At 37.1% G+C, this 23,702-nt stretch overlaps 3 protein-coding genes across 3 annotated transcripts; 1 reads left to right on the forward strand and 2 right to left on the reverse strand.

The window, feature by feature from the left end:
- The first annotated feature begins 9,468 nt into the window (after positions 1-9,468).
- Positions 9,469-12,897, forward strand: LOC147520679 (metal transporter Nramp3.2-like). Its single transcript, XM_086592193.1, has 4 exons — positions 9,469-10,380; positions 10,462-10,598; positions 10,680-11,332; positions 12,325-12,897. The coding sequence occupies exons 1-4, from the start codon at positions 9,779-9,781 to the stop codon at positions 12,547-12,549; spliced, it is 1,617 nt and encodes a 538-aa protein (XP_086448319.1). The 5' UTR covers positions 9,469-9,778; the 3' UTR covers positions 12,550-12,897.
- A 667-nt stretch (positions 12,898-13,564) lies between these two features.
- Positions 13,565-16,244, reverse strand: LOC147520680 (Acid phosphatase/vanadium-dependent haloperoxidase-related protein). The gene is made up of 5 exons (XM_086592196.1): positions 15,972-16,244; positions 15,751-15,885; positions 15,631-15,668; positions 15,470-15,536; positions 13,565-14,051 (listed from the first exon to the last, which is right to left on the reverse strand). The coding sequence occupies exons 1-5, from the start codon at positions 16,128-16,130 to the stop codon at positions 13,671-13,673; spliced, it is 780 nt and encodes a 259-aa protein (XP_086448322.1). The 5' UTR covers positions 16,131-16,244; the 3' UTR covers positions 13,565-13,670.
- A 373-nt stretch (positions 16,245-16,617) lies between these two features.
- LOC147520681 (DEAD-box ATP-dependent RNA helicase 53, mitochondrial-like) lies at positions 16,618-21,931 on the reverse strand. Its single transcript, XM_086592194.1, has 8 exons — positions 21,261-21,931; positions 20,798-20,925; positions 20,273-20,684; positions 19,448-19,546; positions 19,067-19,291; positions 18,132-18,293; positions 17,528-17,994; positions 16,618-16,915 (listed from the first exon to the last, which is right to left on the reverse strand). The coding sequence occupies exons 1-7, from the start codon at positions 21,642-21,644 to the stop codon at positions 17,572-17,574; spliced, it is 1,833 nt and encodes a 610-aa protein (XP_086448320.1). The 5' UTR covers positions 21,645-21,931; the 3' UTR covers positions 16,618-16,915; positions 17,528-17,571.
- Between the last annotated feature and the right edge of the window lie 1,771 nt (positions 21,932-23,702).

The raw sequence follows: 23,702 nt of genomic DNA on the forward strand, positions 1-23,702 counted from the left end.
TATGTAGCGAGGAAAGAATTATATTCTTTGTTGTTTTTTGACATTTTGGCATTAGTTGGGTGCATTCTTTAAATTATGTTTTTTTTAGTTTAATAGTATACTATTTGGAGTAACCTCAGTCAATGTAATTATGCACTTGACACGTATTTTAGTTTATGAAGGAAGCGTGTAATTTATCATGTAAATCCGATTTTTTTTTTCATTTGAATTTTATTGTCATTAGAAGATAATAGGGATTACTCTTTGAGAGATACACAAAAAAATTGATCAATTTTTTTATACTATTTGTCCTTAGGTTGTGATTGCCCGCATACATGAATTCCACCTACAACTCATTTACTCATTTCACTTCTCAGCCACGCACAATTGGTTTTTAATAATCTCTTTTAACAATATATATCTATACTTTTTAATGTTTAATATAATATCTATTTCTACTTTATCATAAAATAATAATAATAATAAACTAAAAAATATAGCAAGCCCAAAATCAACTTTAAAAAATTGCAAGTCTGACCAAATAGCTAGCATTTTTCAAATGATGTGGTGAATATAGTAAACGTGTTTATGCTACTTTCCGAGTATTTTTTGCTCAAAGTGAAGACACATATCACAAAAAGTCGAAGAAAACTAAACAAAGAAAGAAAAAAGAGCAAACAAGAAGCATAGAACTAAAACACATGGCCACCACAAAAAAAACGTCCGAAGTCATTCTGATTGGCCGTTTATAATAAAATAACAAGTTTCTCTCTCCTCTCTCTTAACCCACCAATCATAGGAAGTGATTTTTTGTGCTGGGTCTTGTGTTGCAAGGCCCAAAATATCGCTGATATATTTGATATATCGCCGATATATCTCGGTAAATTGGTACACCGATATCGATATTTCCGATATATATCTACTGAATATTGAACCCCTTTTTTCCGATATATATTGGAATTTTTGATATAAAACTTTATATCGCCGATATAATCGATATATATCGATGGACTTTTTGACCATTTTTTAATATAAATCCGATATTTCTAATGTATTTCCGATATTTTTGATATATCCGATATTTTTGATATTTTAAATAGTTTGGACTTTGGACTGGTCACAAAAAAAATGGATATATCCGATATATATCGGTTTTTGGATACACGGATATATAAACCGATATCGAAATTTTGGGCCTTGTTGTGTTGTAGTTGTACGAATCTAGTATCGAAAAACAGTAATAAGAAAGGAAGTAAAACTTATCACTGAGGATTGTGCTCGGCACAATTTCCTTAAGACGAAAAACGCCGCCGGTATGGTTGCCGCCAAAATTTCGCCGCGACGCCTCCCAGATACGCCAGATGGATGAGCGTGTCACCAACCAATGACCAAAACTCTGCAGAACTCTCAAAGATATACCGGACCAGTTTTAATAAGAGGAAAATAATGTTGTGTTTTTCGTCTTTTTCTAAAACAAAGAGACCTTAGATCTGAAAACGCAACTTCAGCTATGCCTTTTGTTTTCGAATCAAGGTACGGTTTTGGTTTGGAAAGAAGACCAAAACAAGCCTAGTACTTCGCGACCCACGCTGAAGCCCAATTGGGTGGATTTGCACTGCTGGAGCGGCGACGTGTGTGGGCACACGCCAAGACTAAAAGGTTTTCGGAGCTCCCCCTCCCGAGAGCCCCCAAACCAAGGAGGCCTATGTAGCGCGAGCACCTCCTTATATATCTCTCTACACTATCCCTCCATAAGGACATTAACCAATATAAACTTAAGAGTCTTAAGTTTAGTAACCAATGGGACTAAAGCCCCCACATTAGAGTGTAGTAGATACAAAAGGTCATGGGTTCAAACCCATGAGGACACAAATTCATTCACATTTCCAACAATCCCCACATGAATGGAATTATTAAGAAACGTAAGAAAAGAAAAACAAAACAAGAATGTCCGAGTATGAAGAAGTTATGAATGGGGTGAAGGTGTCATAATGACTTGAACCTTCGCTGGTGTTTGTCCGTCGGGATTACTAGTTGACCAGTGACCTTAGTCTTGAACTGTTCAACCTATATGTAAGCCAAGTCAACAGGTAACACACATAACTTCAAAAATCATCATAGAGTTCCCTCAGTTGTGCTCGTATAGCCATGAGCTTCCCAGGTTTCATGAGTGCTCTAGAGAACAAGCCTATAAGTTCTCATAGGAAGCGGCTTTTACTTCCTCACTCATATAGGTGCCTCTATCAGGAGTGTACTGTATCATTACACCCCACTGGAAAAACCAGCTATAGAAAGCATTAAGAGTATTCACTCATCCTTTAAAAGATACAGTAGGTACTACTACATCATAGGGATGGGTACAGAGTTTTCACTCTAGGTGTAGTACCCCCACAAATCACGCAGATAACTTGTTTCCCCATTGAACCTTGATCCTGGGATCTCCATTCACGAAGGTTGGGTGTCAGTTATCGGTGATTTAATTAAATAGGCAATTAGTCTTTAATAGACTTTAGCCCCATCCCCCTCGATGTACTAAAACCAAAGACTAGCCAGCCTTTAGTTAAAGGATCAGCCTAAATTTTCTTTTGACCTCACAAAGTCAATAGCTATGATCCCATCTCTTAACAACACGTCAAGACAAGGTTATGTCTTCTTTTAATATATGTCGAGATTTCCCATTATAGGAAGTATTTTTGGCCCTCAAGATAGCAGCTTGGCTATCACAGTGAATAGAGACAGGTGGAACAGGTTTAGGCCAAAGCGGGATATCCATCAAAAAATTCTTGATCCACTCTGCTTCCTCACTAGCTTTGTCTAAAGCTATAAACTCAGATTCCATAGTGGAACGGGCAATGCAAGTTTGCTTAGATGATTTCCAAGACACTGCACCCCCTGCCATAGTGAACACATAACCACTAGTGGATTTAGATTCCCGAGAATCAAGAATCCAATTGGCATCACTGCACCCCAAGCAATTTGGATATCCGCCATAATGAACACCATAATTTGAAGTATATTTCAAATATCTCAATACCCCGATAAGAGCATCCCAATGCTCATTCTTTGGGATTTATGGTGTATCTACTAAGTTTGCTTACTACAGAAGCTATGTCGGGTCTAGTGCAGTTCATAAGATACATGAGACTACCTATAACCCTAGAAAACTCTAAAGGAGATACACCTAATCCGGTATTTTTGTCAAATGTATACTAGGATCATATGGTGTTCTCGGTGTACACAAACGGTCAAATTGATTAAATCTTTTAAGCATTTTTCTACATAATGAGATTGAGACAAAGTAATTCCATCGAATTATACACTATCTTAATGCCAAGAATGACATCGGCCGATACCCAAATCTTTCATGTCAAAATGCTTACTCAAAAAGATTTAGTCTTATTGATCGGCCTCTAAACCGGTTCCAATGATCAACATGTCATCCACATATAAACAGATAATTACACCAGATTGTTCCTCAAATTTGCAATAAATGCATTTATCCGCTTCATTAATATTAAAACCATTAGAGATTAGCACACTATCAAATTTCTCATGCCCTTTGTTTAGGAGCTTGTTTGAGACCGTGAAAGAGATTTCTTTAGCCTACAAACTTTTCTCTCAAGGCCTTCTAAGACAAACCCTTCCGGGCTGATCCATATATATCTCCTCTTGTAATTCCCCATTTAGAAATGCCGCTTTTAACGCCCATTTGGTGAATTACGAGATTACGAGTAGAAGCAAAGGCTATTAACATTCCGATAGATGTAATCCTTGTCACAGAGAGTAAGTATCAAAGAAATCAAACCCTTCTCTCGTTTTATAGCCTTTTTGCTACTAATCTCGCTTTATATTTATCAATAGATCCATCCGCCTTTAAGTTTCTTTCTAAATAACCATTTATTCCCAATAGTTTTACAAACTGTGGGGCAACTCAACCACTCCCAAGTGTTATTGGTTATAATGGACTCATATTCACTTAGAATGGCCTCTCTCCAAAAATCGATCGAAGATGACATGGCCTCGAATAGGTCCGAGGATCCTCCTCTACTAAGAAAGTAAGGAAATCAGGTCCAAAAGAGGTGTTAGTCCTAGGTCTCTTGCTCCTCCCCGAGTTCAATTTCATCTTCCAGAAGAATCTTCGAACTCTAGGAGCAAGTGTAGAAGAACCCTGAGTCCCTCCCCGATCTCTCAATAAATGGGAATTTATCCTCAAAAAAGACAAGATCCCTAGACTCAATAATGGTATTATCATCAACAAATCTATTTTTAGATTTGAAAACTAAAACCTCAGAGGGGCACCGCTATTCCGTGCATACCCAATAAAGACACAATCTACAGTTTTAGGGCCAAGTTTAGTCCTCTTGGGTGTTGGTATAGATACCTTAGCCAAACACCCCACACTTTTAAAGAATCTATAAGTCGGTGTCCTATTTTTCCACATCTCATATGGAGTTTTATCTCGTGTCTTTAAAAGGTATCTTATTCAGAATATAACAGCCGTTAGCAAAGCCTCCCCCCATAGGTTCATAGAAGCCCCCAGAGCTATTGATCATTGAATTGATCATATCTTTGAGAGTCCTATTTTTCTCTCTGCTATCCCATTGGATTGGGGAGCATAAAGGGCAGTGGTCTCATGTACAATACCATTATTTTCACAAAAATTTATTGAAAGGACCAAGATATTCACCTCCTCTATCGGACCTAACTATTTTTATTTTCTTGTCTAACTGGTTCTCAACTTCCCGGTTTTAAAGGAAATAAATTTAGCTAAGTTTATCATCCTTACTCTTAAGAAGATAAATATGATGTAAACGTGAAGCATCATCAATGAATGTAACAAAATATTTATTACCTCCTCTAGTCATGTAACCTTTAAGATCACATAGGTCAAGGTGTGAATCAATGCCAACAACTCGGTGTTTCTTTCTACCTTTTGAAAGGTTTCCTAGCATATTTAGATTCTACACATACTTCACATCTCTTATTTTCAGAAATAGTATTCTTGGATATGTTACCTAGATGCATCGGTTTTTAATTGAAACATTATTAACGTGTCCAAGTCTACTATGCCACGATCAAATGACTCAACCATATAAGAAGAAGTAGATGCTTTATTTAAATCAAAATCAGTTACATTGAGCTTAAACAAGCCTTCATCTAAATAACCTTTACCCACAAAGCTCTCCCCTTAGTCTAACAAATTTGTTCGACTCAAAGACAAGTTTGAACCCCTTCTTACTTAAAAAGGGAACCGAAACCAGATTTTTCCTAATATCGGGAACATAAAGAACATCCTTCAAATTAAGAACATTTCGAGTGAACTTCAAATTAACGGTCCCTTTTCCTTCAACTCTAGAAGCGGATGAGTTACCCATGAACAGACTTTCTCCTTCTCCCAGAGGAGTTGAAGGACGAAATGCACTTTTAGTGCCCGCGGATGTGTTTGGTAGCCCCGGTGTCTACCCCACCACCATGTTACTCACCAAGTTAACCTCAAGAACTACACAGTTAAAAGTTACCATCCCGAACTACATTTGCTTGTGCCTTGTCTTTCTTCCCATCATTCGGACCTTTTTGAATTTACGGTCAGGGGCTATATGACCTCGAGATCCGCACACATAGCAATGAATTTCGTGGATTGTAAGGTTTCTTTTAAAGTGAGGTTGGGACTGTTTATTCTTGTTCGCATATGGTTTCTTTTTTGACGGGAATTTAGTTGATTTAGACTTAGAAGAACTAGCGGTGCTACCTTCCACCGGGTTAGCCTTAGCCTTCATTTCGAAGTCTCCACATTGATTTCAAACCTTCTGTTATCCTCCTCGATCCGAAGGTTGACGATCGATCTTCTAGTGTCATCTCTTTCTTCTTATGTTTGAGACTGTTTTTGTACTCCTTCCACGAGGAAGGGAGTTTCTCAATGATGGAAGCAACCTGGAAGCCTTTGCAGATTTTATAACCTTCCTGCAAAATCTCATGAATAATTATTTGCAGCTCCTCCACTTGAGAAACAACTGATTTCCCATCTTCCATCTTGAATTCGAAACTTTCCTACAAGAAACTTCTTAGAACCTCGTGATCTTCGTAGCATACTTCTTATCAAGTAAACTCCACAATTCAATGAGCGATGCATTACACAAAGATAAACATCATACAAAATCAAAGGGAAAGACAATCAAGTATATAATTTCTACATAAATAGTCTTTCTTTTCCCATCTCTCCACACCACTAGAACGACCAGGTTCATCTTCATTTTCATTGTAAACGGGTTTCACAATCGAAATCCATTCAACCAATTTCAGAGTAGTCAGATAAAACCGCATTTTCATCCGCGGTAGCTTAAAATTTCTGCCATCAAAAATCTCAGGTTTGACAGACTTACCACTAGGTTTTTCCATCTTAGCAGTATTAACAACAACGAGCACAATACTAGATAATAACAGATCGTTATTAGACAATCGATTTTTCTTCTTATGTTTGAGACTGTTTTTGTACTCCTTCCACGAGGAAGGGAGTTTCTCAATGATGGAAGCAACCTGGAAGCCTTTGCAGATTTTATAACCTTCCCGCAAAAATCTCATGAATAATTATTTGCGGCTCCTCCACTTGAGAAACAACAGATTTCCCATCTTCCATCTTGAATTCTTTAAACTTTCCTACAAGAAACTTCTTAGAACCTCGCATCTTGAAGCATACTTCTTATCAAGTAAACTCCACAATTCAAGAAATGCATTACACAAAGATAAACATCATACAAATCAAGGGAAAGACAATCAAGTATATAATTTCTACATAAATAGTCTTTCTTTTCCCATCTCTCCACACCACCGTAATCCACCGGGTTCATCTTCATTTTCATTGTAAACGGGTTTCACAATCGAAATCCATTCAACCAATTTCAGAGTAGTCGGATAAACCGCGATTCATCCGCGCCGGTAACTTAAAATTTCTCGCCATCAAAAATCGAGGTTTTGACGGACTTACCACTAGGTTTTTCCATCTTAGCAAAGATTAACAACAACGAAGCACAATACTAGATAATAACGGATCGTTATTAGACAATCGATTTTTCGTCTTAAGATTGTACGAATCTAGTATCTAAAAACAAGAATAAGAAAGGAAGTAAAACTTATCATCGAGGATTGTGCTTTCGGCACAATTTCCTTAAGATTTAAAACGCCGCCGGCCGTATGGTTCCGCCAAATTTCAAGCCGTCGCCTCCGAGGATCTGGCGATGGATGAGCGTGTCACCGACCCAATGACCACTCTCTGCGGGAACTCTCAAAGATACTCCGGACAGTTTTTAATAAGAGGAAAATAATGTTGTGTTTTTCGCCTTTTCTAAAACAGCGAGACCTTAGATCCGAAAAAACGCAACTTCGGGCTATTGCCTTTTGACTCGAATCAAGGTACGGTTTGTTTTGGAAAGAAGACCAAAAACAAGCCCAAGACTCCCACCCACGAAGCCCACCCCCTCAAGGACGTGCGTGTGGGCACACGCCAAGATTAAGGTTTTCGAGACTCCCACCTCCCCGAGAGCCCCCAAACCAAGGAGGCTTGAGTGAGAAAAAATGAAAGCAGCACCTCCTTATATCTCTCTACACTATCCCTCCATAAGGACACAACCAATATAAACTTAAGAGTCTTAAGTTTAGTAACCAATGTGGGACTAAAGCCCCCCACATTAGAGTGTAGTAGATACAAAAGGTCATGGGTTCAAACCCATGAGGACACAAATTCATTCACATTTCCAACAGTAGTCACCCTCAAACAAGAAAGACTCTCTCTCTACATGTTTGCGTACCCTTTTCTCTCCGGCTCACTATCCTACCATCAAATTCTGGCAACTATGCCACTACTAAATATCTCTTCTACTACTCCAAACAAAGAAAAAAAAATAATATTGGTGTTATCAATCCAAAATTTATAATTTTTTTGAAACACCCTTATCTTATTTCTATAAATCTATTATCTTATTTCTACAAATCTACCATAGATCTAAGTTTTCCAAAAAATACATAATTTTATCACTATTTTAAGAATTGTTTGAATACCCTTTCTTTTAATCTTTTCATTCATGTTTCTTATCTTGTGCACTACTGCACCCACACCCAAAGATGCTGCACAACCTCAAAAACACAACTCAACAGCAATTTTATAATTAACAAGCCAGATTTGGCACTGAAGGATTCAGAGCGGTGAGCAAAAAAAATCCTATTTTCCTGTGACAAAATTAATTCCTATGCAAACATGAACTGATAAACATAGGAGTTGCAGGCCATTCAATGTCACTACGTATATTCCAAGCGAATGTACAAGAAGTCAGCAGTTTTATTCTTCACGCAATAACAATGGATGACGACCAATCTGCACGTACGTATAGAACAAACTTAAAATTTGATTCTTTTAATTGCTAAGGAATCTTATCAGTAATTCATACAGATTAAACCAAGGGATCAAACGTGAGTGTGTCAGGCTAGTTGTTGTATTAAATTAGTACGATGACGAAAAGGGAATTGAACCGAAGATAATTCCAATTTTTCTAAGTTTGTCGTGAAATAGTAAGTCTACATCGTGTGGTAACACGGGCCAGCCACGATAACAACGCAAGCTCTCTCGTGCTCAACCCACAACTAAAAGCCGCAACTCAAACTCCCACGTCCCAAACGTTTAGTACTGACGTACTGCACATCCACCACTCTTTGCGGATGGAACTATGTGCTATCCAACACTTTAATAATCCAATACTATACTCACAAATATAAGTATCAAAATTAAGATAATATATTGAAAATTCATAGAGAGCGAATTTGTAGAAAAACTTGTCTACAAACAACAGTTTCTCATTGGTCCAAATACTGTGTAGCATAGTTATCAAACCTAATCCGGACACTAACCCAGCAAAAGAACTGGGTCACTGGGTCACCGGTTTTGATGAATAGATCACTGATTTAAACAATGGGTCAATATTTAAGTTAAAAATATTATATAATTCACTTAGTATATATATTTTCACAATTTCATTAATGGTCCAGTTGGTCTTAGAGCCATTTCATTTTCCAATAAACCAAAATTCGAGTCTATACACTAGTCACCCAAGGTTCGAAATTTTTTATAATTTCTATAGTTAGCTATGGACCGGCGCAAATTAAAATTTTATAATTTCTAATTTTATAATTTCTAAAGTTAGTTATGGACCGGCATCTTGGCTGGAGTCAATTGCTTAAACGATCTATTATGTAATCCAACCCGGTTTAGTGACCGGGTCGCCAATTCATCGGACCAGGTCTGATAACACTGCTTTGGTTAAAATGGTTTATAAGAAAACTGGATGAGTTTTAAAAGGGTTTGGATGAGTCAACTGTTTAAACGATCTATTATGTGACCCAATCCGGTTTGGTAACCGGGCCAGGTCTGATAACACTACTTTGTGGCCAGATAAACTGTTTTTTCTAATAGATAAATAGTTTTTCTAGGCAGCCCTCTCCACCAATCAGCACACGAGGTCTTGTGGACAACAAATAGTTGTATTCTCCACAAAATTATTCTCAAATTCATACAGTAAATCAGTAATAGACTACAACAAAATCAAAATCTAATTAGAGCACAATTAGGATAATTAATGGTCCAGTTTTGTATCCTAAACTTCTATATAGTCTATCCTAGAAAGATACGTATGTATGTATGTATCTTATTATTCAGAGCACAAGTAGGAAAAAGCAAAACTAACGTTACTTCCACCCAAAAACAAAGCAGCACAATTCAACCAATAAACTCAGTATAAGGAAAAAGAAAACAACCATGGTTCCAAAACAACACAACAGCAACAATGAAGAAGAAGAAGACAGTTTATTACAAACAACAACAATACCCAACTCACCATTATCTTCATCATCAGAAGGAGAAGGAGAAGAAGATGAAGAAAGGGCCTATCAGTCAAACGAGAAAGTAGTAATATCAGGAACAGACGAATTTAATATTCCCGGTGAACAAGACTACACAACAACGACCCCGCCATTCTCATGGAAAAAACTATGGTTGTTTACAGGCCCGGGCTTTTTAATGAGTATAGCTTTTTTAGATCCGGGAAATTTAGAAGGGGATTTACAATCAGGTGCAATTGCTGGATACTCTTTGTTGTGGTTATTAATGTGGGCTACTATAATGGGTTTGTTGATTCAATTGTTGTCTGCTAGATTGGGTGTTGCTACGGGGAAACACTTGGCTGAACTTTGTAGAGATGAGTATCCTAAATGGGCTAGGTATTTGTTGTGGATTATGGCTGAGTTGGCTTTAATTGGTGCTGATATTCAAGAAGTTATTGGTAGTGCTATTGCTATTCAGATTTTGAGTCATGGCTATTTGCCACTTTGGGCTGGTGTTCTCATCACTGCCATTGATTGGTAAGAATTTAAAGTTTTCATCTTTTTTGGTTTGGTTTTATGTTTTTTTTAGTTTAATCATATATGTTGTTTTTTGTACAGTTTTATATTTCTGCTTCTTGAGAACTATGGAGTGAGGAAATTGGAAGCTGTTTTCGCGATTCTGATTGCGACGATGGCTGTCTCGTTTGCTTGGATGTTTGGAGAAACTAAGCCCAGTGGGAAGGACCTACTAATAGGTATTTAAAGTTGTGTTGTTTGTTTGTTTGTTTTATTGTTCTTAGGATATTATAGGTGTAACTGTTGGATTATCTATGTAGGTATTTTAGTGCCGAAGTTAAGCTCGAGAACAATTCGGCAAGCTGTAGGGGTTGTTGGCTGTGTGATTATGCCACATAATGTATTCTTGCATTCGGCTCTTGTACAGTCCAGGAAGATTGATATTGGCAAGAAAAGTCGTGTTCAAGAGGCCATTAATTACTATTCTATCGAGTCGACCATTGCCCTTGTTATCTCCTTCATGATCAATCTATTTGTCACCACTGTTTTTGCAAAGGGGTTTTATGGTTCAGCAAAAGCCGATAGTATAGGATTGGTAAATGCAGGGCAATTTCTGCAAGAGAAGTATGGGGGTGGTGTATTCCCAATTCTTTATATCTGGGGTATTGGATTATTGGCGGCTGGACAGAGCAGCACCATCACTGGAACTTATGCAGGACAGTTTATTATGGGGGGGTTTCTTAATCTCCGTCTGAAGAAATGGATGAGGGCATTGATCACGAGAAGTTGTGCTATTGTTCCAACTATAATTGTTGCCCTTGTTTTTGATACATCTGAAAGTGCATTGGATGTTCTTAATGAATGGCTTAATGTGCTACAGTCAGTTCAGATCCCATTTGCTCTTATTCCACTTCTTTGCTTGGTTTCCAAGGAGGAGGTGGTGGGAACATTTAAGATCGGTCCAACTCTCAAGGTAATTATTATTTCTCATTCAGTTTACTGTAGAGTATGTGTATCTTATCTTGTTTTTTATTTGATAACTTCTCATTCAGTTAATGTTCTCAAGTTAGATGCCTGCCTGAGAAATCGTTTAATTTTCATCTATTGCAAAGTACTTTTGCTTCCTAATATTGTCAGAGATTAGATTATATGCTTGTATTATTTAAACTTTCTTAACCAACATTTACATAAATCCTATCCTTGCAATTACATAAATTACTTCTCAAAAATATAATACTTTTTGCAACAGAGTTTAAGAAAAATCTTTATCCATTCAAATCCAAGTAGTGTAAGGAATTGAGTTGCAAACTTACATATGGGAAGAAAAGCTGAGAAACTATATAGAGAAATGAAGAATTGTGCGTGAAGGTTTGATGTTTTGAATGTGGGAGTTTCCATTGTTAGCCAAGGAATGAGAGATTTGTCATAGATTGTAAGACTAATCCATAACAGAGTTGATGTAGTCTGAACCACATTGGGTGCTGAACACTACTATGTCAATTAACAGAGTCCTTTACATACACACACACAGAGGGTTTGTCGGTTCCATTCATTAAAACCACCTCTTACGCAATCATACTGTAGTTGTAGTTTAAGACCTAAATTACCTTCACTTTCAAGCATCTAGATGGCATTTCATGAGTTAGGGAGTGGAAGCTTGGAGGAAGGAACTTGTCAACAATGCTTTTTATGCTATATTTCCTTAAATTTTGATATGAATTGCGTTTTCAGTACTTTGCTTGTCGTGCTTTTATATATAATATATGACGTGATCAACAGCTTATCAGTGTTACAGATTTACCACTAGCTTGAAAACAGCTTCGGGGTGTTGTATGCTTAGTACATCATCATAAACTGATGTATATATACATCTATTACTAACTTTGACTGCAGCAGAATATCCACCTTGGTGTTTGATAAATATTGTTGATTTTTTATTTTTTATTTTTTTTTTTTATTTTGTAGACAGTGGCATGGACTGTAGCTGCCCTGGTCATAGTGATCAATGGATATCTTCTGTTCGACTTTGTCTCTTCTGAAGTGAACGGACTGTTAGTTGGTGCCATGGTATGCATTGTTGTTATGGCATATGTGGCCTTCATAATTTATCTTATTTTACGAAGTGCTACTTTGTCCACCTGGATGGCACGAATCCGCTCTAAAAGTTGGTCGACAAACACCGGAAACTGAAAAATCAGCTCTACTTTGGGGTCTCTAATTTAAATTGCTAAGATCAGAATCATTTTTGCTGTGAAGCTGTGGAACTAAAAGAAGGCTCTCCTACCAGTCTCTCTTGCAGTTAAACAATTTAAGCTATTCAGATCTATAATGTAGTGAAAATGGTTACCTTTTCAGAGAAAAGGGGTATAATGGTGCCTTCTGACATATGAACCACTGAAATGTATTGATTTTGTATGATTGGACTTGGACATGGATCTTATTAGGGCGGGGGACAGTGGTTTCAAGAAAGGTTCCATGTTCCCCTTGTAAAATATGTATTCATTTCAAAACGAATATGTACCATATAAGTTTCGTACTCTCGTTTCATTCTAGTTGCTACTAGACTATACTAGTATACTGCATAGCAGTTGGGGCGTGAGCGGAGAACTAGAGATGAAGGGTGCCACATACCCCTCTCAGCCCAGAAGGTTCACTCTGCTCACTAAATGTTGTGGTCAATATATAGCAAGATGCAAGATGTACTGCACAAAATTATGAAAGAGATACGTAATCTCTCCCTCGTTAAAACATTATCTTCTACAATGGACTTCAATGTTGTTCCACTATTGAATATTTTAAAAATGAAAAGTAACCATTGCATAATGATCTTAAAAACAATTTCACTATTAGATTGCTTTTGATAAGCTGAAAGAGATCATTTTGTTGGTTATTAGGATTTCCCCTTTACTAGATGGGAAAATTAGGATCTCCTCCCTAAGTGTGTGTATTGGGGGGGGGCGCCTAATTTCACATTAGTGGGTGGGGGGAGGGGAATCCTAATTGGCTCATCTCCAAAAACATTCACAGAGCAGAACTTGAAAGAGCTCTTTTGTTGTTGCATCTCATGCTACAGATTGAACCAGTTTTCCATGAGCAGCAACACATGGATCCTCCAACAACTGCACAAAAATTAACAGCACCTGCAAGTATATGGCTGAAAACATCTCATCCTATGAACGGAACAGTGCCAACCAATTGGCTGCAATGACGTGAAAACACAGCATATTAAGCTTAGACCCACTCACCCAACGACCAGATTTATCAAATTGGGATCAGTGTGAAAACATATAATTATACATATACACAAACTACTACAGTAAACTATAAACTGCCAAGGTAACTAGAAAACCCAGTAAAGCACCAGCCACAACTTCTACCACAGTGTGGCCTATTGATTCTTCCAATAGAGGCCTGCAAGTTTCTTTCAAACCAAGATCATCAACCGATAAGCTGGATGCCGGTTGCTTTTCAGATGCAAGATACATAGGAGGATTAGCTGAATTCACTGAGCTAGTACTTGCTTCACCGGAAATAGGCATTGAAGAAGCAAGAGCCTGGATAAATACAGATATTCTGTCTTTAGAATATACCAGGACATCCTTCTTGCCATTAGGAATAGGTTTGTTTTGGGTCTTGACCAGTATTTCCTTGTTCAATACCTTTGCATGGTTTCCCACTTCTCTTCTAACAGCCTGCAAGAGCAACTCAAGAAACAAGAGGCTCAGTTGGGAAAAGCAACTTCTGTTCCATAATTCTAATCACAAATAGTGCAAACACTGAGACATCTCTGAGTTCAACCGCCGGAAGCATAAAATATAAATGTTAACTTGCAGAGGTGCAGTAGCAGCAAATTATCACGCAATTCGGATATATGAAAAAGGATCGTACCAATCGAATAAGTTGGGAACTGGGGATCCTAGATGATAAGTAGAACACTCAAAGTGAGAAAACAGAACAAAACTTCAATATTTGCTCTTTATGAGACATAAGTGAAAGCTACAGAACTCGATGTCCTCTACTTACTGCAGTGAAAGCTTTCAGGTGCACATAAAAGCAGAAGGGCATGTAAGTGCCTTCTAGCTTAGTTGGTAAAACCTTTGGGTGATGATATCTGAGGTATGGGGTTCGAACCCCGCTATACACTATTAAGTTACTGATCTCTTTAAAAACAGGCTTGCCCACACATTTTTTAAAACAGGCTTGCCAATCAAAAAAAAAAAAAAAAAAAAAAAAAACAGAAGGGCATTTAGTATCACTGTATTTAGGTGTACTTTGTTTTGAATCCAAAAAGAACGGGGCAAATATGAAATGTTCAATTAGTCTGTCTCCCTAGATGTAAGAATCTACACCCAGCACTCCCAGGTAATGACTTGATATAGTGAATATGCATCTCATCATTGAAGCAAGTATGACTGGCAAATATAAAAAATAATTAACTTCTGGAATAGTTGTCTAGATATTGCCACCACGTTTTAAGAACAAAGTCCCGATCCCAATCTAAAGTGAACAACCTTCACCCAGCTGTCTCACTCGATTCTTGATGACTTTAGTCATGGAATGTGGGCCGGCGACGAGAACAAAATTCAGGAATATATTTTGAGCTCCAGACAGCGTTGTTAGTTACCACTAGGACCAATAGCAGGTCTATACTCCAGCAGAAGATCAGAGCTCTGCAGGATAGTTCAGATAATAGAAGCATACAGGATCAAGATGGACGACAATCCCCCTTAGTATTGCTTTGAGTTGTTCCCTGAAGTATGGAACTTAACCTAGAGCAGTAATCATGGCTGTATCACTACTAATCTTTAGTTCAATTTGTATGATGACATAACAATTTAAGATTTTTAATTCCTCGAATACTCAAATCTACCTTGTAGTAATCTAGTAGACTACAATGATTAATGACAATCAACAAGATATACACGCAGTTGGCAAACAAAAGTAGAATTAATACTACAACTCACACATGATATAACAACAGCTTATTCGATATGAAGCAATATTACAATTATGCAGACACCATAACAACATAATATACATAACCGGATGATATTGGATAAAGACAGAAACTAAAATAAATGGCATGGACAGATTGCAGAACGAAATATACCTGAGCATCATACATGACTAGGGAAGCAAAAATGACTGCCATACCAAAAATCGAATCTGAAAACCCCCTACGAAAAAGTGTGGGGACATTTTTTTTATGATCAGCTAATAGATATTCATCATAGGAAATGAAGAGAAAACTGTAACCTATTAAAAAAACACCTTTCTAAGCCAAGAGAAGTAGCAGCTGCAACAACCCCCTACCAAAAACAAAACAAAAATTCAAATAACAAAATTAAAGTACAACTTAATCCATAAACAAGAACTATAGGATATAATTACAGCTGAATGCGTGGAGGGAAATCCACCGGCCCGAAACACAGTCCGAAAATTGACATCTTCGCTGTAAATAAAAGAAGAGGAGAATGGTTTTGAAAGCTGGCCAATTGCAGCAGAAACAGCAGCTGAAACCAGAACCTACACATACACATACAAACAAGACAACCATTCAGGAAACAAATGAAAAAAAAAAAAAAAAAATGCCCGTGAAGTGAGAAATCGACCTTATTTTGAGTGATTTCGAGGATATCGTGGACACCAACACTGAGACAAAAGAATGAAGAAGCGTTTGGTTTCTTGATTGGATAACAAGTTTTACGCACAGTGTATTGCGAATGGTTTTGAGGAAGAGGAGAAGAGGTTGACCAGTGGTAAGACAACATTGCCGTGTTGTTCAGACTTCAGACTCCCGAGCTCGATCGCATAAAACCCAACCTTGATTTTGGATTAGGCCATGGTTTGGGGTGGGGATGGAATATATAGATTAGGCCTTGAACAAACCTCAACGTTGCCTTAATTTCATACCATACAATGACTTCAAAGACATGCCGGATATTTCCAAAGGACGGTCCAGAATTATCAAGGCTTCAAAAAACACAACGAAAATTATCACATTGACACACCCCTACTTCACTTCAACCAATGTTAAAAACTCTCGAACTACAAACTGCGATGAGCAAACTGATACTGGAAGTAACAAACTGGGTAAAACACGTTAAAGAAAACAAAAAAATAGACTACACCAAAAAGAGTCTTCTGATGAGGTAAAATATACGAGTTGTGTAATTGTAAACCACCTTAAAACATGTGAATACAGCTGATGGGGTTGGGTGATTCTAGACTGATATTGTGAATATATTGGGACCAAAATTTAATAAGCATTTGCATTAGTTCACTTAAAAGAGTTTTTGAAAGAACAATATTACAAATCACTCCTCCACTATGTACTAAACAAAATTACCCTTAATAAATAAAATCATAAACTTTTCTTTTACGCGCTCTGGCAGAACAGGTGCTACCACGCTATTAATAGTCTTAATAGTTAATTAATATCCTTAAAGATAAATAAGCTCCTCCATCCACCCTGAGTTCTCTCTTCTAAGTAAACTTTACAAACATTTTATGAATCCATGCATACTTTCTTCCATAAACTCCAGGCAACTCCAACCTGCTTGACAAGAAACACAATATTTAAAACCAGAATATTAGAGAAGATCGCAAGTGGAGATTTAACTGGTAAGTAATTTAACTTAAAGATATGAGACAAGCAATAAGTACATCAAAGTTGGCTATGTTGTCAGGTTGGGGCAACAAACAACGCATTAGGATTCCCATTAGGATTCCCGACTAAGGCCTTTAGCTGCCTAGGCGCTGCCTTCAAACGCCTTTGACAACTACCTGCGATGGCTAACAGCAAAAATTGCTGCCTTAATCTTCAAATCGATTTGATTGTCTAGGGCTGCCTTTGACAACAGATTTTTGGTAAGAAGATATTTCATTGATTGAACTTACCCTAATCCTTTTTGTCACTACAACTGGATTCTAGGACCCCAAAGAATTACACCACCTCTTTCAGAGGACAATGAAGAAAGCCTAGCAATGATAAAGCTAAAGAAATATCGACATGAGACTGTTATTTTCATGCATGATGTGTAACCAAATTCGCACCTTTAAGTATACAACAGCAAAATATTCATGGTTCTCTTTTTAATATGCCTTTCATTTATGTTCAGCAAAAATCTAGAATGTCCTTGCCAATTGGAGAGCAAACAGGACTTACCTTACAATCAAAACAAAATGATCTCCCAGATGTGCCAGAGTTAATTATTCGAAGTCACCGAAAGGGCTTGAACTAGATCCACCATAACGGTTTGAACCAAATCCACCACTAGAACGATCTGAACCACCACCTGAACGACCAAATCCAGAACCACCAGACTGACTGGGACTAGAACTGCCAAACCCCCCACCAGATCGACCTGAACTCTGTCCACCGTAAGAGCCAAACCCCCCACCAGATCGACCTGAACTCTGTCCACCGTAAGAACCAAAACGCCCACCACCAGATTCACTGTATCCCCCTGGACGACTTGAAGATGAACTGTTTCCATAGCCACTAGGGCGACCAAATCCACCAGGGCGTCCGAATCCTCCACCAGTACCACCTCGACTTCCAAAAGAAGAGCTAAAACGGCCACCACCATCTCCATGCATGTCTAATCCAGGTTCAGCAGCGATCCTCGGAAGCTACAGTAAGACAGATAAACATAATCAAACAACAGAATGTAAAGAGGTGCTTTTCACGTTATTAACCATGTGAAACACGCAATTCTTTTTTATCAAACCCTAAAATATATAGGTATGTCTCAAGTATCGGATCAAACCTCACTGAACTTGGATCCTACGTCCTTCTCGATCCCCCTGACAATTCTTATTTGATCATCTGTATAGATCAAAATTGCAGTACCTTTCTTCCCAGCACGACCTGTTCGGCCAGAACGATGAACGAAAATCTCTGAACTGCTTGGAGAATCATAATGGATTATCTGTACAGGATAAAACGGTAAATACCCCCAAATAGAAGGTAAAAAACACAACTTTTTTCTTGAGAACTCCTTATAAAGCTGAAAATACACGGATATAAGGAAACACAACTATTTTCTTGACAACTCCTTTGTCCCTCTTATATTTAATTCCTCGCGAAAAAATTTGTGCAAATTTCATAATATTTTATGGTTTGACATGCAAAAAGTGCAAATCTTATTGATATTTTCCTTATAGAACACCGTATTATCCTACATACAAACCTTTTAAATTTCATTATCAAAAAAATTTATTAGCCAGCTACTTAGTTCGTGGCGTTTATTTGAGCCGCAGATCCTACTCCAGATCCGATTGACATTGCATTAAACAGATGCCTATACACTTGAAGATGGTTCCTCATTTTCCAGTTTTCTTTTTCTGAAGCTGTCCTTGCTTTCTAATTCTCTAATTTTCTATTCCTTTTTCATTTACCGGTGACCTTGTAGTTTTAACATTTGCTAATGGTTATTTCCTTCAGGCTACTCGGCATTCTGTGATATTCATTGTAATAAGTATAACAATATTATATAAAACATGATTAAGTAAAAAATGCATACAATTATGATACAGCAGACTAAAAAGTAAATAATGCAGGAAGGAGAGTGAAAACTTTGGAGGAGGTTAGCATGTGTGTGGATGCCCATAAAGTACAAATCAAGCTTTCACAAAAGGAAATCAAGGTGTAAAACAATCTCAAAGTGAAATTATACACACATATATAAGATGATATTCTTACTAGATCCACATTGGGTACATCTAGACCACGAGCAGCAACATCTGTAGCAACTAAGACATTAAAACGCCCATCTCGAAAGCCAGAAAGAGTTTTCTCCCTCTGACCTTGTGAGATGTCCCCATGCAAAGGCTCACAGTTCAAACTTCGTTGCAAAGCATAGGACAATCGATCAGCGTCACGTTTGGTTTGAGTAAATACAATGCATTTTCCTCCTTTTGCATGATCCTAGTAAGTACAAGTAACATCACATATGAGGATGAAGTCATTGCAAGAAGTGAAAATGGGTAAAACAACACCCAAAGTAGAATAGTAAGATTGCAAAGTGGACATATACAAAGGAAAAACAACAAAATCAAAAGAAGGAAGAACAACAATTCTTACTTTAATTAGAGATCCAAGAATTCCTGCCTTCCCAAACTTGTCTGCTTGAATCGCATACAAAGAAATCCCTTCTGCCAACTTCTTATCAGAATCTCCAACCTACAATGCATGTTACCCTGCGTAAGTTAAACACATAATAGTGCAGATGATTTTGAACACAGGTTACATATATCACTATCAATGAAAAATACGAACAATTCAAAAAAGACTAACACAGTAAATTATTGGACAAAAATATCACATACTAAAGACTCCAATTCATCCAAACAATGTATGCCATATTGATGTCATCAATACTATACAATTGCTACAGTATGAGAGTTGGTACAAATTGTCAGCACCATATTATGACCCAAACCATACCATATTAGATGGGCTAGAGAACAATACTGTAACTGATGTAGAAAATCAAAGCACTTAGATTGAAATGTAGACGCTCGTGTTGCTATCAAAAGAGACTAGCGCAAGAAGCAGCAAATATGCATGAGAAAGGGGCAATTGATACAAATGCAACTAAAGAAACCTAAACTTCCACTAACAACAAGTAGGACATCCAGTCTGAAGACTTGATCAGTTTATATAATGTCTCCATTTACCTCCATATTCACTCAATGATGACAGTTAAAAATTCCTACTTCTAAGCATAAGAGTCCCAAACATTTGTTGCTTTGAGATATCACCTCCATAGAATTAGAGCATTGCATGTTCCAATATATATGTACACATTGAGAACAAACCATGAGACCATGAATGACACCAATGACAAGTAAATACATTTATATATAATAGTTAACAAGAGTAGTGCAACAGTGGATCAATACTCACAAGATCAATGATCAATGCATCACGTAAATACTTCCGTGAAAGTTGTCTTATCCACTGAGGCATTGTTGCAGAAAACATCATGGTCTGACGTTTTTGGGGTAATTTTTGAAGAATTTTTTCAACATCTTCCTCAAAGCCCACAGCAAGCATCTGATCTGCCTCATCAAGAACAGCAAATTGAACTTCTGACAGATCCAAAGCGCGCGTCTCACAGAGATCAATAATTCTACCAGGTGTTCCCACAACTACATCCACACCATAATTCAGTTGTTGCGTTTGAGTGTATTTGGGAACACCTCCATAACAACAAAGAGCGTCCAAGTGAGGGGCACATTCCCGAAACTCCTTGTCCACCTGTTTAGCGAGTTCTCTAGTTGGAGCCAAAACAATGGCCAAAGGATTTCTACCTTTTCTGTAAATTTGGAAATAAAAATTTAAGAAATTAGCCATCTGAATCACATATACATCCAAAAGTGACTACTTACAGAATACTTAATTCAACTAGTAACAAAAATTTCAACCTACCCATGAGCATTGTTGTAGCTGGTGATTTTATCCAAAATAGGAATTCCAAAGGCTAGAGTTTTCCCTGTCCCTGTTCTAGCTCGACCAATCATGTCACGCCCTTGCATAGCTGGATCCAGCACAGCTTTCTACACAATTCCAAAGTGAAAATTCCACTAAATCATTGTATAATAATTGGAATAAGATAAACAAACCCTTAAAAAATTTCTCTTTCCAAACACAACCTATACACAGTTCCAATACCCCACACTTTAAAATGGATCCTTAAATTTCTCTTCTCTCATTAATGCATTCACAGGAAACTAAGGTCTTTTTTTTCCAAAAACAACTTTTTTTTTTCCTTTAACCATATAACACACAATTAGTCCTTAATCACAAAAAAAAAAAAAAAAATGCTTTCCATATTCCAAATAAACAATACATTCTCAAATTTCAAACAACCACAAAAAGAGATGCTGTATACCTGAATAGGAAAAAGTTTGGTAATTCCTTTACCAGCCAAAGCATTAACCATAGATTGATCAATACCAAGTTTCGATATTTCAAGCCCCTCATCCCCACCACTACCTTTCAATGTCTTCTCCTCATCAGAAAAATCATCAAATCTAGCCTCAGCCTTATACCCTAATGGACCACTAGAGAAATGAATACCCTTAATACCACTAAACCCATTAGATGGTGATGGAATATTCTTCTTTTTAGTAAGGGCAAAATCGGAATGGGAATTAAAAGATTGAGAAGGTGTTACGGATGAAAAAGCACGAAAAACATCGATTGAAATCAAAGCAGTGAGTGTTTGCTTTGATGATATTAAGGAAGTAGCTGATTTTTTAAATAAACGATTCATTTTTTTTTTTTTTTTGTCTATAAACCCTAATAACCCTAAATAGGAGAGTGAAGTAGAAATGAATAAACCCTGAGAGAGATTTGTAGTTAGGTTGGTAGGCGGAGTGAAGAGAGGTCGGTTTGTGAAAAATTCCTCGGTCTCAAAGTGAGAGAGAGAGAGAGAGTGGGAAAATGTGAGGGTTTTACTAATTTTTTGTGTTGGTGGTGGAAGGGTTTATGTCTCTCTCTTGTATCCAATGGAATGCCCTTGGGTTTCTCTTGTTAGCTTCGGGTTACGTCGTCTTTGGGTTTTGATCGTTGATTTTCCTTGATAAGTTACTCTTACTGAGATCGATGCTGATCTAACCGTTACAATTTGGTTGATGAGTGAGTGTGGGGGATACTGTGGGTTGATAAGTGATGACCGGGTCTATATGGAAAAAATGAACCCAGTTGAAGTATGAGGCCTGTTTATGGCCATAGATCTTACCCTGGCGCCTGGTCCATGAGTCCATGACTGTGGAGGAAAATTTTGTATGGCAAGCATTGGTTTGACATGATGAGGATCCCCTCCCCAATCCCCATGCACTCATAAAAGAATGAATACAACTTCTGCATTATAGAACCTGGCTGCTGGTAAATGGTATACCAACATGTATCAAGAAGATGGGGTTCTATAATGTCGAGCTGGCTGAGGTTCAACTCAAGGACTTGATGATGGAGGATAAGAGTGGATGGAATGTTGACTTCCTCAACAACCATCTACCTACATTCCTAAGTCAAAAGGTTCGAGAACTATAGATTAGGCCCCATGAAGCTGGGGAGGACAAGATAGTGTGGTGTGAATCAAATGATGGCAGGTTTAATGTTAAAAATGTGGAGTAACTTAAGAAACAAATTACTCATTCATATCTCAATGGATTTGTGCAAATCCATTTTTCTAACAAGTGCACTTATGGTGTTACTACAACATGAACAAATCGTGGAAAACTCGAGCATTTCAGCCAAAGAGCTCAACAGGAGAGAGTAAGAGTCAATTAAACACCTAAGTACGTGGCACCACTGTAGCATAAAAGAAATAAAAGCCTTAAAAGCTTAACCATCAATGATAGCAGCATACAATAAGTTCAACAAGAGTGAGTAAGAGTCAATGAAACACCTAAGTACGTGGCACCACTACAGCATAAAATGAATCAAAACCTAAAAAGTTAAACTATCAATGACAACATCATACAATAAGCTTAACAAGAGGGAGTAAGAGTCAATGAAACACCTAAGTATGTGGCACCACTGCGACATAAAATGAATCAAAATCTGAAAAGTTGAACCATCAATGACAACATCATACAATAAGCTTCTCAATAAGAAGGCTAAAACAAAACGCCGGTGAAACACCATAGAACTCAGCACCATGTCATAAAAGCACGAATAGTAAAAATGAATCAAAATCTGAAATGAAGCGGTGCCATTGAAACCATCACGATGAATAAGTTGTGAACATACAATATAGCATAAAAATAAGAAAGGCTAAAACACCACAATATTTTGAAACACCATAGATGATTCAAAACATAATGACTTTTTCTTGCACAAATATTAAAACAATTAATAGTAAAACTTCAAAAGATTTATATATATATATATATATATATATATATATATATATATATATATATATATATATATATATATATATATATATATATATACTGATTATATTGATTTTGAAATACCTCTCCTAGCATACCATTATATATAAATATATATTTATTATTATTATTATTTTGGATGAACATTACCCCCAATAGCTTACTATATTGAAGCTCAAGCTCGACTTCGCCTAGTTATACTAATACCATTATATATATGCTCGTTTGAACTCAAATATATCGAAAAATTTATTATTATTATTATTTTGGATCGATAAATTATAAATTTTGATGGGAAACCTCTCATAGCATACCATTAAACTTGATGAACTTCGAACTACCGCTATCTAGAATGAGCTTTAAATTATGTTAAATTTAACGAGTTTGATGTTAGTGGTGATGCCTAATTTTGAGAAACCTCTCATAGCATA

This window comes from Coptis chinensis, chromosome 2 (genome assembly GCF_015680905.1).
Source record: "Coptis chinensis isolate HL-2020 chromosome 2, ASM1568090v1, whole genome shotgun sequence".
In the NCBI taxonomy this organism is placed as follows: Eukaryota; Viridiplantae; Streptophyta; class Magnoliopsida; order Ranunculales; family Ranunculaceae; genus Coptis; species Coptis chinensis.